This window comes from Ursus maritimus, unplaced genomic scaffold (genome assembly GCF_017311325.1).
Source record: "Ursus maritimus isolate PB19 unplaced genomic scaffold, ASM1731132v1 scaffold_32, whole genome shotgun sequence".
NCBI classification, from domain to species: domain Eukaryota; kingdom Metazoa; phylum Chordata; class Mammalia; order Carnivora; family Ursidae; genus Ursus; species Ursus maritimus.
In genome coordinates, this window is record NW_024425786.1 from 27558344 (window position 1) to 27573824 (window position 15481).

Consider the following 15481-nt stretch of genomic DNA (forward strand, 5'->3'; position numbering starts at 1 on the left):
GTGTGAGCTCACTGAGCTGACAGGGCTAAGTGACAACAGGAATCAAAACAGCTCCTGCTGTTGTGTCACATGCTGTGTTAAGCAATGAGAGACAACAGTGTTGGGAGTCTGTTTACAGAAGCAGCAGCTAGAGCTCTGAGAGGGGAAGTAACCTCTCCCAAGACACACAGCTAATAATGGCAGGGTTGTGATTTGAACCAAGTCTGGCAGATTCCAGAAAGGTTAGATTTGAGTCCTTGCTGCGTCTCTCACAAGCTGAGTGACTCCGTGTGAGTTCCCTGACCTTACCGTTCTGTCAGAATAGGGATCGCATTTCATGGGCTCACGGAGAGGATTCGGTGAGAATGGAAACAGCTTCTCGCAGGACCTGGCCAGTGAGAGCGCTCACGCTCACTTCGGTAAAGTTGGGGCCTGAAAGTCAGGCACAAAGGAGCCAGGCCACGGCCCTGCAGCTTCTGTCTCTGACAAAGGGAAAAGCCTAGGGATTCCGGAAGCCCTGACTCTGCCAGGAATGAGTTTTGGGTTTTCCAGAGCTCTAATTATCAGCTAGATGAATCACTTGGAGCTGACACCACCATCCCCAACCCCCAGAGACTTTCAGTTGCTTCACAATATAGCATTTTAACAAAGAAGAGGAGGAGGAAGAAAAAAGAGGGGAGAAGAGGTAATGAATAGAAACGAAAGGTGCCAGCCAGAGGAAATGCAAAACTGTTGTCAGGACACCAACATGAGGAGACTGTCATACCACGCGTGCGCGCGCGCACACACACACACACACACACACACACGGTGACACACGCTCCTGCTGGCTCTCCAACTCTGGGCACGCTGGCAGATGGTACTGCCATAACAAAGCGACGCCTGTCACAACAGCAGAGATGCTTGCCTGACGAGGCATAGGCAGGTCTGCCTGTCACAGAAGGAGAGGAAGAAACCTTCAACCCTGAGGAACTTCTTCAGGCTGCTGTGACCCAGCACACCCTACTTCCTGCTGGCTTCAGGCTTCTCCTTGTGGCCAAGCCCCAAGGCCTGGGTACGCAAAGTTTCGAGGGCCAGCCCCACGCTTGGTGGGGGCCACCATGGAGGTGAGCAGAGGCACTGCTTCTCTTTGCCGTTGGTGTGCTGTCAGGAGTGCTGGGAAGCAGAACGGTGTGGTAGTTAAGATCATGGAGTTGGAGTCATACAGACTTGAGTTCAAATCCCCACTGTGTTGTTCCCTGGCTCCTCGATCCTGAGATCTTGAGCACGGAACCTCTCTGGGCCTGTCGACCCACTTGGAACATGAGGCTTGTTGTTGTGATGAAAGGAGATGATTCTTCCATTCCGTGAAGATTTACGGTGTGCCTGCTACGTGCAGAGCCCTGAGTTAGACGGTGGGGGCCCAGGGGGACCAAACAGACCATGGCTCTGCCCTCCTGCCACCCCTGGCACAGGCCCTTGCCCACGGTCAGAGTCAGCAAGTGGTAGCTATTTATGATGACTGTCTTGGCATTCAGCCATTAACTTCACCATGGGACTTGGGGAGAGCCCTTCCCCTTCACGCTGAAGAAGCTGGGCCTCCGTTTCCTTAACTGTAAAATGATGGCGTTGGATTGGATCAGTGGTTCCCAATCTTCTTGCCATCAAAGCTTCTCTTAGTATTTTCCCTCCACACGAACCTCTTATTTGGTTAAGATTTTGTCTCCCATACAACCTACATCAAGTCATTTCTTCCCTTTTATTGATCGTAAGCCTCTTACAGACGTTAGGGCTTGTGATCAGGGGGAGCCAGTCAGCGTGACCACGGCTCTGTTCGTGTAATTCCAGCCCGAAGCAGTGAGCACACCAGCTTGGTCACCCCTCACATACTATGTGCTGTTTCTCTGGGTCCTTTGTGGAATATCGACAGGAGCTCAAGGGACCCCTGTTGCCCTCGGGAAGGGGCTGTTCAACTGGGGATACCAGACTGGAGCTCAGGGAGCTGGATGGCCCAGCCTGGCAGTCCCCTCCTCCGAATGACAGAGACCCCCTGCACTCTTCTCTCCAGGAGGGCAGGGCAAGATGGGGACCCACCAGGCCACCTGAGCAATCAGAATTTCCAGGGGCTCAGTCATCAACTGGGCCCCCCCATGTTGGTGTGTGCACATGCTTGAACAAAGGCCACGGCAATGAGCAGCAAAACACCAAATCCGATGGGGCGATACCATTTGGAAATATGTTTTTCATCTTTTCCTTGGTGTCCCTCCCTTCCCTTATGCAGATAGTTAGGTTACTCTTCCTTCGTGACTTCGGGAAACAAACGATACAACAGCATGCAGAGCTCATTTTTAGCTTCTGAATTCCAAAAGCCTAGCCTTCAGGGAGGAATGGAAAGAATTTCTGTGCACGTACAAATTTAGAAAACTGTGTAGCAAGGGGCATCTGGGAGACTGAGACTTGGGGGGGAGGGGGGTGGACCCTGAGACTAGACAAGGTTCTCCTCAGCCTGGGAGCTGGGGGGTGTCAGCTGGGTCTCAGGGCCTGGGGAGCACCAAGAGCTATGCTCTTTTCCTGGGGGAGTGCCAGGAAGGAACAAAACCCTCCAAAGAAACAGCTGTGTGCTGCATTTGGGCAAATAGGGCCGAACTAAGCCAAGAGCCTAAGAATTTCCTGGGCCTAATAAGGCCCGGGAAAAGTAGAATAAAAATCTGAATGCCGAGAGAGGTATGGGTTACTCCTGAGGGGGTCTGTGGGTCAGGAAGGAGCAACCTGGTGGCAGCCTGAGTGGACTGACCACAAAAGGCCAGAAGAAAACGAGGACAGCTCAGCGATGCTGATGTGATTGGGTGAGCACCAGACCAGACCATCTTTCCCACGCTGGCCACCTTGAAGGGAAATTCTAGAATTCAACCAGTTCCCAGGAAAGGGAGAACTCTGAATCAGTGGCATTGAGTTTCTGCCACTCTGGCTGAATGGGGTGAAGTAGGAACTCAGCTGAGTAAGGAAAAATTCAAGTTATATTTCTCACGCCCTGGAAACTGGAACCAGCTACACTCCTCATGCACGAGGCCGGGTATCATTTGCCCCAGTCCTGTCCCCTTCTTAAGCCTCACCCGACTCTCTCCCCTCTGATGGTCACAGTGGTCCTGTTACTGCCCCCCGCCCCCAGGGTTCCCACCCCAGGACCTTTGCACTGGCAGTTTCTTCTGCCTTCCCTTGGCTTTTTTTTTTTTTTAAGATCTTATTTATTTATTTATTTGACAGAGAGCAAGACCACAAGCAAGGGGAACAGCTGGCAGAGGGAGAGGGAGAAGCAAGGAGACCGATGCAGGGCTTGATCCCAGGACCCTGGGATCATGACCTGAGCCGAATGCAGACACTTAACCGACTGAGCCACCCAGGCTCTTTATTTTTTTTTTTTTTTTTTTTTTTTAAAGATTTTATTTATTTATGTGACAGAGACAGCCAGCGAGAGAGGGAACACAGCAGGGGGAGTGGGAGAGGAAGAAGCAGGCTCATAGCGGAGGAGCCCGATGTGGGACTCGATCCCGTTACGCCGGGATCACGCCCTGAGCCGAAGGCAGACGCTTTAACGACTGCGCTACCCAGGCGCCCCCACCCAGGCTCTTTAAATGGCAGACTTCTCGGTTTATATTTCACTTCTTCAGACCACACTTTCCAAGATAAAACCACCTTTGCATTCTCTCTCAGTTACCCTGTTTATTTCCTTCATGACATTGGTTAAGAATTTTTACTTTTTAAATTGTCAGTCTCCCCCTCTACAATGTCAGCTTCCTGAGGGCAGGACCCTTGTCCATCCTGATGTTCCTTCAGTAGCTGGCATCATGACCAGAGATAGCTTAGTGGAACGAATCGTGGGCAACAATTGGGGAAATCTGGCTCGCCACAGGCTGGTGGGCACTAAGCTCCCCCCTCCATTCTTGGGCCCTTGACAGCCTTTCCCAGCAATCCCGGACCAGATGCCAAAAGCCCCATATCCCTGGGGCTTGAAGATCTAGCTGTGCTCTACCCCAGGGGTTTCAGCATGAGTGTGTCTCCACAGGCCCGTCTCCTCTCCTTCTGCTTTATCCTTCCAGCACCTCATGTAGGGATGACAGTGCGCCTGCAGGGGCCTGGTGCACGATGCTTATGGAAGGACATGGTGCTTCGGTCTCAGCAGTCTGCACTAGTCTCACAGCTTCGCTCCCCAGCCTGGGGGCTCTCCCTTGCTCTGCTGAGGCTGCAGAAGCTGCTGGTACATCATTTAAAAGAGCTGGACCTCTCCTTCATCTCCAGGCCAAACTCCCAGCATAAGCCCTCTTCACATTTGGAAACATTCGCAGACGTGCAGGAAATGTCTACAAAAGAGGCCGCTGTGGGACTCCCCGCCAGTTTGTCACTCCAGACGGGGTGGCCTTCCCGGCTTACTGCAAGCTCACCGACATCTGCACAGCAAGGGCCTCCCTTCTGTGCCTGCCTTCCGGTTTCTTGGAGCAGCAGTCACCTTGTGGTGTCACTCCCTTAGCTGGGGCTGTCAGAGGGGCCTGGAAACTCAGAGTTGTCTTCTCCCTGCTAGAAGCCACTGTTCTCTCCTGAAGGCACAGGTCAAGTCTCAGGGACTTCTGGGACCTCTAGGCAATGAAACAGTTTTCAAAAAAATCACGGTGGGTGGCTGTGCGGGTGTTAATGATGCAGATTCCTGGGTTCTGGATTCTGGTTCCCATCTGGGGAGGGGGAGCCAGCAAAGTGGCTTTTCCAGACACATCCCAGTTGGTTCTGATGAGGCGGCCCAAGGACAACACTTTGACAAAGCCTGGGAGGGAAGGTGAATGCGATGCCCCGGGCTGCTAGGATGCAAGTGGGCACTCCTCTCAAGTCCCCCTGCAGAAGTGAGAGCATCTTACGGTCAAAGGCCCTGCCTCACTCAAGACTGTCACGCAGCCGTTCTCAGGCTGGATTTCAGCTCGTGGTTCTTGACCATCTCCTCCGCTAGGCTGTAAGCCCCCCTCTGGAAGGGACTGGATCAAATTTGACAGTGCGTGCTCAGCAGAAGGCCCAGCACACGGCCGCTGCTCTGTGGATGTTTGATGAGGACACAGCTGCTTTTATTGAGATGGGTGTGTGCCCGTGGCAGGGCTGGTATGGCTGCAAGGCAGCTATGGCTAAGACTTGGGCTCTACCCGAGAACCCCTTCTTCCTGAGGACCCCAACACTTCTCAGAATCGGAGCCTGATTTCTTGCTGTTGGATGAGTTCCCACACTCGAGGGGAGGGCCCACGATTACCTCAACCTCTCTACCTCAGGAAAGAGCAATGAGATGAACAGCCTCTTCAACAGGGAATCTGAACAGAAAAGCCACTTGCCGGGGCGCCTGGGTGCCGCAGTCGTTAAGCATTTGCCTTCGGCTCAGGGCGTGATCCCGGCATTCTGGGATCGAGCCCCACATCAGGCTCCTCCGCTATGAGCCTGCTTCTTCCTCTCCCACTCCCCCTGCTTGTGTTCCCTCTCTCACTGGCTGTCTCTCTCTGTCAAATAAATAAATAAAATCTTAAAAAAAAAAAAAGAAAGAAAGAAAAGAAAAGCCACTTTTCATCTGGCCAGACTGAAGCATTCACCTACATTTCTCAAACTTGGCTGCTTATTAGTGTGGCCTGAGAAACTTTTTTTTAAAAAAGATTTTATTGGGGCGCCTGGGTGGTGCAGTCATTAAACGTCTGCTTTCGGCTCAGGGCGTGATCCCGGCGTTCCGGGATCGAGCCCCACATCAGGCTCCTCCGCTGGGAGCCTGCTTCTTCCTCTCCCACTCCCCCTGCTTGTGTTCCCTCTCTCACTGGCTGTCTCTCTGTCAAATAAATATATAAAATCTTAAAAAAAAAAGATTTTATTTGAGAGAGAGAGAGAGAGAGAGAGAGAAAGAGCAGGGGGCATAGCAGAGGGAGAGGCAGAAGCAGACTCCCTGCTGAGCAGGGCACCTGACATGGGACTCGATCCCCAGACTCCAGGATCATGACCTGAGCCGAAAGCAGACCCTGAACCGACTGAGCCATCCGGGCACCCCTCACCTGAGAAACTTACAAAGAATCCCAATGTCCAGGCTACACCCCAGACCGATTACATCTGAAGAGCTGACGGTGGGACAATGTGCTGCCAGCTTTGAGCACCACTGCCCCGCTACGCAGGACGCACAGACAGCCCAGCACACATCAGGGAAAGCATGAGGCATGGACTTGTTTGTAGCGAACTTTTATGAGAAAGCAAACAGGACTGTGAGAACCGGGAACACTCGGGGCTGGCTCAGGCTGAGTACACTCGAGAACCCTCACTGGGAGAGGGCTGAAAGCTATGTGGCAGACTCCCTAAATCAGTGCATCAGATTCTGCTGTCGATGATCGAGGCCACAGACAGCTAAGTAGGATCCCCGAGTGAGTCTAGGAGACGGGACCCTGTGAAAGGCAGCTGGGACAGGGGGCGTCTGTCGGAGACACCAGTTTCTGGGCCGGCCCCGCGTTCCTTCCCGGCTCCGGGCAGGGAGGGTAGCAGGCGGCTGGCTCAGTAGAACTCTGGAGGAACCTGAGTGGGGCAGGGGCTGGCCGAGGACAAGGCTCACTTATACTTTTTGGAGGGAAACTCCCGCCGGCCTTGGCCCTTGCTGCCGAAGTTGCGCACCCGGTGGATGACCTGCAGCTGCCGCTCTATGGTCGCCGTGATGTTCACGTCATCTGGGATGTGGACGTAACGGACGTTACGGCCCGTCACGAAGAGGTCATCCAGCATGACCCGATGCCCCCAGCGGTCTGTGTAGGTGACGTTGGCCAGGCGGATGTTCATGAACGCATCGACGTTGTCGATGCGGCCGCGGGCCACGCTCTCATCCCGCAGGTCCACGGTGGTCACCTGGCCCTGGAGGCCCTGCAGCAGGATGATGAGGCTGTTCTCAGAGATGGTCCGCTCCTTCACCGAGTGGCTCACTGCCATTCTTGCACACGGAAGGCTGCTGTGGGAGGAGGAGCACACAGACGGGGGCTGTAGCAGGCTGGGGGCTGCAGCTGCCCACTCACCTCCACCAGGCTCTAGCACAGACCTCTCCAAGTCTGCCGACCTCCCCAGTCTCTGTGTCTGCGGAACCCCCTTCCGTGCCAGGTGCTTCGTGCACACGCCTCACGGAATCCTTACGCTACCCGGCAAGCCAAGAATTACTTCTACTCATTTTGCAAATAAGGAAAATATGACCAAGAGATGTGAAGTGACTTGCCCAAGGTCACATAGTTGATCCAAATCTATCACTGTCTACTCCCAACCCCACAGTGCTACTTCTGAACCCTCACTGCACCTTAGAATCACCCAGTGAGTTTTTACCTGCTGCTACCCCTCAGACGTTCTGATTCATTTGGTCAAGGGTGGGGCCTGGGTATCCTATTTTTAAAAGCTCCACGAGTAATTCTGATGTGCATCCAAGTTTGAGAAGTGCTGCTCTAAAGTGTAGTTTACACCCTGGCTACTCAAAGTATGGTCTGTGGATGAGTACTTTCAGCATCACCCAGGGACTTGCTGGGAATGCAGAATCTCGGGCGCCTTGTGGCTCGGTTGGTTAAGCATCTGCCTTCGGCTCAGATCATGATCCCAGGGTCCTAGGATCAAGTCCCACGTCGTGCTCCTTGCTCCTTGGACAGCCTGCTTCTCCCTCTCCCTCTGCCCCTCCCCTGCTTGCACGTGCGCTCTCTCTCTCAAATAAATAGATAAAATCTTAAAAAAAAAATGTAGAATCTGTGGTCTCTCCCCAGACCAACTGAAAGAATCTGCACTTTATCTTGCCCCTACATCAATTACCAGTTCTCAAATGTTGGTGTGTATTGGAATCACTGGAGGACTTGTTAAATTGCAGAATGCTGGGCTCACCTCTCAGTTTCAGACTTAGTAGGTCTGAGGTGCAGCCCAATAATGGTAACTTCTAACATGTTCTCAGTCAACACTGATATTGCTGGTCTGGGGCCCACGCTCCCGGAATGACTGGTCTACACCATGCAGCCACCATGGAAGTAGAAATTTTGGCAAATTGCAAAAAACAAAAACAAAAACAAAAAACCCCAACATGGCAGCATATTAAGCACATAGGTTTTGAAGGCAAAGAAAAATAGGTTGGAATCCTCACTCCACCCACAAACTCTGTAAACCTAGGACAATTACTCAATGTCTCTGAACCTGTTTCCACATCTATTAAACCAGAGGCTAACAGAATCTCCCCAGACGGAATGTACTTTGCTTTCATCACGTCCTGACGTTGTATTAACGTAACTCTGTCTTATCTAGCCCCTCTTTCCAGACCCTCAGTGGAAAGTGGTGGAACTTCCCTCCCTAAGACCTCATTCAACCCCGACCGGGGCTGTGCAGGGTAGCATTAAGTGCGGCAAGCCAGACCACACCACTGATGGGGGAGTCGGGCCGGAGGAGTGTAAGGACCCCACCCAGGCTTCACCAGAATGCGCCCCGATGAGGCTAAGGGCTGCCCGGGGACTGCAAAGGGGCAGTCCCGGGCTCTAGGACGGGCTCTGCCACTTCCCAGGAGAGCGCCCTCGAACAAGCCGCTTAGCTGCTTCAACCTGTTAGCCCAGCGGGAAAATGGGGATGGCGACGACCCTTTACTCACGGAGTAGTGAGGGTGGGCGTGGGGAGATGGGCTCTAGTCAGCGAATAGGGAAGGAAGCGCTTCCCCCGCTCCCCGCTGCTCTCCGGGGTTCCGGGCGCCCCCGCGCTCCGCCCCAGGATCCCGGACCCACCGCACCGGATTTCTTCCGCTTCCCGGTCCGCCTCGCGGCCCAAACTAGCGGGCTCTTGGCGGGGCCGCCTCCCTCCCGCCGCGGGACGTAGAAGCCATGGCAACAGCTGGGCCGCTCGGTCCTCCCGGAGCATAGAGAGCGCGGCCGCCGTAGGCCTGCGCCACCGCGGACGCGCCCGGAACTACAACCCCCAGAATGCCTCGCGGGCGGCGTGCTCGCGCTCGGGCGACTCTGGGCCTGCGTCTTGGGTTGTCTCCTTCACTGGAGCCACTCATTCTTTCAACAAATATTCATTGAGCCTTCGCCGTGCGTCAGGCCACCCTCCCAGGCTCTGGACACACAGCAGTGACCAAGGAGACGAGCTCCCTGATCTGGTGACCCATAAATCTACTTGGGGGCGGGCGTCCATAAGAAAACAAGAAAATGGTAAAAGTCCTTCAGAGAATAAAAATAGGGTGATGTGATAGTGACTGGGTGGCTTTTTATTGGATGATCAGGGATGTCCTGAGAAGGTGACATCTGAGCTGAGATCAATGACATAAAGCCAACTTGTGAAAACTAGGAAAGCAGCACTGCAGTTAGAGGGAGGTGTTTGTGCAAAGGACCTGGTAGAAATGTGCTCGCCAATTTGAAAAAACGGAGAAGCCAGTAACACAGGACAGTGGTATGCCAAGAGGTGGGAGAGGAAGTCAAGAGCCCGAGCACTTATGGCTTTGTAAGCCAAGGTAAGGGGTTTGGATTTCCTGGTTAGGAGTGCAGGCTCTGGAGGCAGGACCTAGCTTCAAATCTGTTCCCTGCTAACTGACTTTGCACAAGTGAATCATACTCTTTGTGCCCAGGTTTCCCCATGTTTTACTAGAAGTGCAATGATGGGCTATCAAAGGGAGTGTGTGTGACATGGTCTGATTTACATTTTTCAAAGGTCATTCTATGGTAAAAGCCATGGTAAAAGCCTCAATTTCCCTGTTAGAAAAAAGCAAGGTAATGTCTAAGAATTGACCTTCATTCATATGTGAAAGCACCTGGCTCCATAGGAGGTAGGTTTGTTTCATTCCTTCACTCTCTCATTCATTGATTTCCAGCTCCCCCAGGAGCCTTCCCCCTTTCCCAAAGATCACAGTCTCTTCTCATCCTAAAAATAGAATCTGCCTTTGTCCTCCATGTAAGCTACTCTTGTTCTCCTACCTTCCACGGTTGAACTTCTCAAGGAGGCCTCTACACCTGTGGTTCTCCAGGTGTAGTCCTTTTTCCAACTTCATGACCATTCTCCTCGTTCCCCCCCCCCCCCGCCCCGGGGCACTGTATCATTTGGTTTCACAGATTTCTGATTATTTCTTCTCCATCTCTCTCTTTTTTTAAACCCCATTTTATTCTGCTCCCTAATGTGTGTGCTTTCTCTGAGGCTGTGTTCCCAGCCTTGCTCTCTAATTGGTCACGTCTGTCCATGCTGCCTGCTACTATGTACTGAGTCTCTCTTGTCTAGCTCACCAGCCCAGACTGCTCTATGGAACTCCATTTTCCAACTGTCTGTTGCTTACTCCCATATGTCTTAGTGGTACTTGAAAGTCAGCATGTCTACAAGACAGATTATCAAGTCCATCCCAGATCAGTTGTTGCTCTGAATTTTTCTATTTCTGTGGTTGCTACCACCATTTTTCAGCTACTCAAATTGGGTACCTTGAATAAACATGATAACTTTGATCATTTCTTGATTCCCTACACCTGCCAGTCACTGAGCCCTGCAAATTCTTGGAAGAAGGGTCTCCCACCCTTCACTTGTCTTTTCATTCTTACTGCCACCAACCCAGTTGAGACCTTCTTTCTCTCATTTGATTCATTATAAAAACCATCTTACCGGTCTTTGTGTCTCATGATCATTTGCCAACAGATTCAAAATATAGTTATGATCTTATCATTTACCTGCTAGGAAAACTTTTGATTCACTAGCAGAATAAATGTTCCAATGCTGACATGAACCTGATTCCAACTCACACTCCAGCTGGATCTCTTTCAGGTTCTCAACTCAAACCCTCCCACCAGTGTTTCTTAAAGTGTGGTATGGGAACAAGTTGCCTTCATGGAAGGCTTTGTTTCACGGAATCAGAAGCGGAGCTCGGAAATCTGCACAACCATGCTAAAATTTGAGATCCAGTGCTCTCCTCTCTAGTTAGGCCTAGCCACTCAGCAACTCAGACAAGCCCTCCACTCCTGCCTCTGCCTTTGTTATCCTTCTGCATCTGCCTTGGCTCCTCTCTTGTTTATCTTTGGATGTTAAATCCAATCCCTCCCTCAAAGCCTGGCTCAATTGCTATACCTTTCTGAAGTCTTCACTGATTACCCCATTTGGGAGTGATGTCTTTCCTCTAACCCCTGTAACATATTGCTTGCTGTATGTTTGCTTGTCGTAGGCCGATTCACCATACTTATTTATGCTAATCTTACTTCCTTCCCGACTAGTCTCCTGGGTGCTGAGACAAAGAGAAGGCCTTAGGAGTCCAGAATGCTTCACACTACAAACCGGTTATATGAGGAACACTGGCTTTATGAATGTGGTGAGGTGACAGGGATATGAATGAAGATGGTAGCAGAGGGAATGGAAAGAAGGGCTGAATGTTAAAGACTGAACAAGCTAATCAGCCTCCCTGAAGGTTGATTAGATCTGGGAGTGTGGGTGGGAAGAGGAATCAATGACTAACATTTTTTTTTTAAAGATTTATTTTTGGGGGCGCCTGCATGCCTCAGTTGGTTAAGTGTCTGCCTTTGGCTCAGGTCATGATTCTGGGGTCCTGGGATCGAGCCGAGCCCTGCATCGGGCTTCCTCTTCCATGGGGAGTCTGCTTCTTCTCCCTCTGCCCCTCCCTGCCACTCATGCTTTCTCTCTCTCTCAAATAAATGGATAAAAGATTTATTTATTTATTTGAGAGAGAGAGAGTGGGCATGCTCTGGGGGAGGGGCAGAGGGAGAGAGAGAATCTCAAGCAGACTCCCCGCTAAGCACACAATCTAGACCTTTTCATGTGCTTTCCTTCATCTCTCCTCCCCACTTCAGCACATGACCTGAGCTGAAATCAAGAGTTGGACGCTTAACTGACTGAGCCACCCAGGCACACCTAAAAAAATTTTATTTAAGTTTATTTATTTTTTTAGTAATCTCTATACCCAGCTTGGGCTCAAACTCAAAACCCCCAGATCAAGATTGCATGCTCTTCTGACTGAGCCAGCCAGGAGTCCCTTGATGATATAAATTTTAACTCTGGGTACCTCAAGAGATGGTGGAATGACTCTGTGGGGGATATCTCATTTTTTGGCTACTCAGCCAATTAAACTCCTTCCCCCACATTTGGGGAAATCGGACATTCTATGCATTTCGGTGGAAAGTGGGGTTCTGCTGCCCACGACAGATGATGTAAGGGCCAGATATTGTCTCTGATCCTTGTCAGCTATGGCGTGGGCTTGTGACCTAAGCCAGCAGGGACTGTTCAGGCTCCATCCTGGTGTCTGCACCATCCAGGCCTCGTTGCTGGGGCTGCTGCTGGTGCTGGAGTCCTCTCCTGTGTTGTCTGCCCTTCCTTGGCTCCTGGCCGTTCTCTCACGCTTCTCCAGTCTTCCTGACAACTGTGAGTTGCCTGAAGTCCCTTAAGCAGATTCCTTCTCTAGTTAAGTAGCCAGAATTGGTTTCAATTTTTTGCAGCTAAACACCTAGCCTAGTACTGGGCCCACTTGGATTGCGTTCATTTCAGGACCCTTGAATGTCTCTGTTCCCTTTAGATGAGCTGTAATAGTTTAGTTTCTAATTGTCAGAGGATCACAGAATCCCGAGGGGGCAATTCCCAGGTCACCTGCTCCAACTCAGCACCCAGTGCCCAAACCCCTCAACAGTCACTTGCTCCCAGGTGTCTGACTCCACTGTTAGGATGTTTTTGGTAACTTCTCCCCATTGCTTCTAGTTCCTTTCTATGGAAAACTGTCCTGTTGTGTATTACATTTAAAGATTTATTTGAGAGAGAGTGCATGTGCACCCTGGAGCTGGGGAGGGACAAAGGGAGAGGGAGAGGAGAAGCAGACTCCCTGCTGAGCACGGAGCCCCACTCAGGGCTCAATCTCACAACCCTGAGATCATGACCTGAGCGAAAACCAAGAGTCAGATGCTCAACCGACTGAGCTACCCAGGCGCCCCTGTATTATGTTTAATTTTAGAAGTTTCTTTAGGCTTTTGAAAGTAAGGAAAATGTACCATATAAGTAAAAATGACATCAGTGTTGGGCACTGAGTTCTGAGGTGATGTGGAAGATCTCAAGGAAAGTGAGCCTGCAGTCCAGGCGAGGAGGGGGTCACAGAGATTTGCGAGTCAATAGTAATAGTTGAAAATAACAGCCTCTTGGAAAGAAAGTGATGTCAACACTTTTGGGTGCTGCCGGGCGCAGGAGAGCCTGTGGTCTGGGGGGCAGGGTAAGGGGGGAGATGAGAGGAGAGTGAGGAATGGGGAGAGAAGCCAGGGGTAAAATAGGGGCCATCTGGCAATTGACCAAGCGTTTTTTTTTTTTTTTTTAAGATTTTATTTATTTGAGAGACAGAGACAGAGAGCAGGAGCATGGGGAGGGGAGGAGGGAGAGGGAACAGCAGACTCCCTGCTGAGTGTGGAGCTCACCCCATGGCTCAATTCCAGGACCCTTGAATCATGACCTGAGCTGAAGGCAGATGCTTAATGGACTGAGCCACCCAGGTGTCCTGACCTGGCCATTTTGACAGACTTTTAAAAATGGCTACAGCAACATCTGTACCATGCAGGGCAAGCCTCAATTAGGAGCCAATGAGGGAGAGAGGGGAAGTGTGGTCAGAAAGTAGGATGTGAGCTACTGTGGCCGAAGGCGGAGAGAATTTTTGGAAGAAAATGGAGTTTAGCAGGGCCAAGAAGAGCCTTCCAAAGGCTCAGGGTAAAGGGGAGGAGAGCAGGCCATTGCATGGGGCAGAATCTCAGAGTCGGGGCTGGAAGAGAAGGGAGAAGGATCTGTGTAGTGACAGGAGCTAGNGAGTGCGGGTGAGTGAACAGGGGAACAAGGACCGCCTGGAGAAGCAGAGGCCCCAAGGTGTGGGTGGGAGCAGTTTGGCTGGGAGTTCATCCTCAGCAGCCATTCAGATACATGTCTGAGGTGCAGAAAGAAGGCTGGGTGTGACTGAGGGAAGGAAGGGTACAGACAAAAGATATGCTGAAGTGGGGAGGAGAGACAAGGAAAGCACGTGAAAAAGTCTAACTGAAGCTGAGAGGTCTTTAGGATAGGGCGTCCAGAAAACCGTGTCAAAGGTCCTTGGCCGACACCATGACTTCCCCTTGAAAACCCCAAAAAAATTATGGCCCCAACATTTCAAAAGGAAGTTAGAGAGTTCTATAAAGACAAAAGAGGGCAGAGTGATCTCTCTGGGCAAATGCGTGCATCTCAGATTTAAGGGTCCTGGGCCTGCCCCCAGCTTAGTGGAGTGGCTTCACCATGACAACTGGGGTTTCACGTTGTTTGGGGAACTGACAGAGAAGGTAATGTTCTTTTTGTCAGGAGAGGCACCACTGGCCAGAAACAAAAAGAATGGTGTGTGTGTGTGTGTGTGTAATGGGGGGCAGTGTTAATCAAATAATTCAGAGTAATTTCCATTGGCCCTTGGAACGCATTTTGACATTCTCATTTGAAAAGGGTGAGTTATGATCTGAGAATTTACTTCACACTAAGTCACAAAGCTCTGAGGGAAGATCCAGCTGCGATGGGGCTTCCTTCATCCAACCCCTGGTAAACACTTCCTTTAACTCCCTCTACTGCCAGCTGTCCAGGAATTCGGCAGCCGAAGAGGAGTTACCCAGGGCATAAGGGAATGAAGGTTAAGTAAAGGTTGTATTAGTTTTCAGATTTTAATTTGGGTCTTTATGATTAGATAAATAATAGTAAATAGATATATTTTCTAAAGTTTGCATTTCTCTTTCTGTGGTTTCCTGTGGCTTAAGTTGGCTTCTATCCTGGGTATAAACCAGTAATAAACCAGGTGCAAGTCGACGAGAGATTGATTTCCTGTTTAGACCTGGGGATCTCAGGGATCTGGTTACCATGCTGGGGGTGGAAAAAGTGAGTTCACCTTTAAGAACTGCTAGATACTGGGGCACCTGGGTGGCTCAGTCCGTTGGGCGTCTGCCTTTGGTTTGGGTCATGATCCTGGAGTCCTGGGTTCGAGCCCTGTATTGGGCTCCCTGCTCAGCGGGGAGCCTATTTCTCCCTCTCCTGCTCCCCCTGCTTGTGCTCTCTCTCTCTGTCAAATGAATAAAATCTTAAAAAAATTGCTAGATACATATGTGGACTAGATGGGGTGGCTTTCCTCTTAGGACTGAGTGCTAAATACACCTTTCCCCCTTTTCTTTTTCCCCTTCACTCTTACTTTTTACACCTTTCTTCTGGGAGCCATTAAAGAACTTTAGTTCAGAAGACTTTTCTAGAACTTTGCCTTCCATAATCTGTAGGGCATGCCAACACTATATGAACAGGAATGGAACAGTCTGAAACTCAGCTGAGAAGAGGTTAGTCACAGGAGAGCTGAAAGAGAGCAGATCTACCCCTGAAGCATGGAGTGGGGGGCAGCGTGGGTATAAATCCCAGTTCTCGGCTCCCACCTGGGGCAGGACCTAGCAATCTGTACACTCAACACTATCTGGGTGAGCTGGCTTTAAGCCAGTGAACGAGTTCTTTCTCTTTCTTCCAGATAAGGGAACTGAGG

At 50.9% G+C, this 15481-nt stretch overlaps 1 protein-coding gene across 2 annotated transcripts; it reads right to left on the bottom strand.

The window, feature by feature from the left end:
• Positions 1 to 6185: 6185 nt before the first annotated feature.
• LSM10 (LSM10, U7 small nuclear RNA associated) lies at positions 6186 to 8936 on the bottom strand. 2 transcript variants are annotated; one of them, XM_008694393.2, is made up of 2 exons: positions 8603 to 8936; positions 6186 to 6949 (listed from the first exon to the last, which is right to left on the bottom strand). In XM_008694393.2, exons 1-2 carry the CDS (start codon positions 8863 to 8865, stop codon positions 6562 to 6564), a joined length of 651 nt encoding a protein of 216 aa, XP_008692615.2. In that variant the 5' UTR covers positions 8866 to 8936; the 3' UTR covers positions 6186 to 6561. The 2 variants fall into 2 exon arrangements, with proteins under 2 accessions (XP_008692615.2, XP_008692614.2); XM_008694392.2 differs by having other exon boundaries at positions 6186 to 6952; positions 8603 to 8934.
• Positions 8937 to 15481: the final 6545 nt, after the last annotated feature.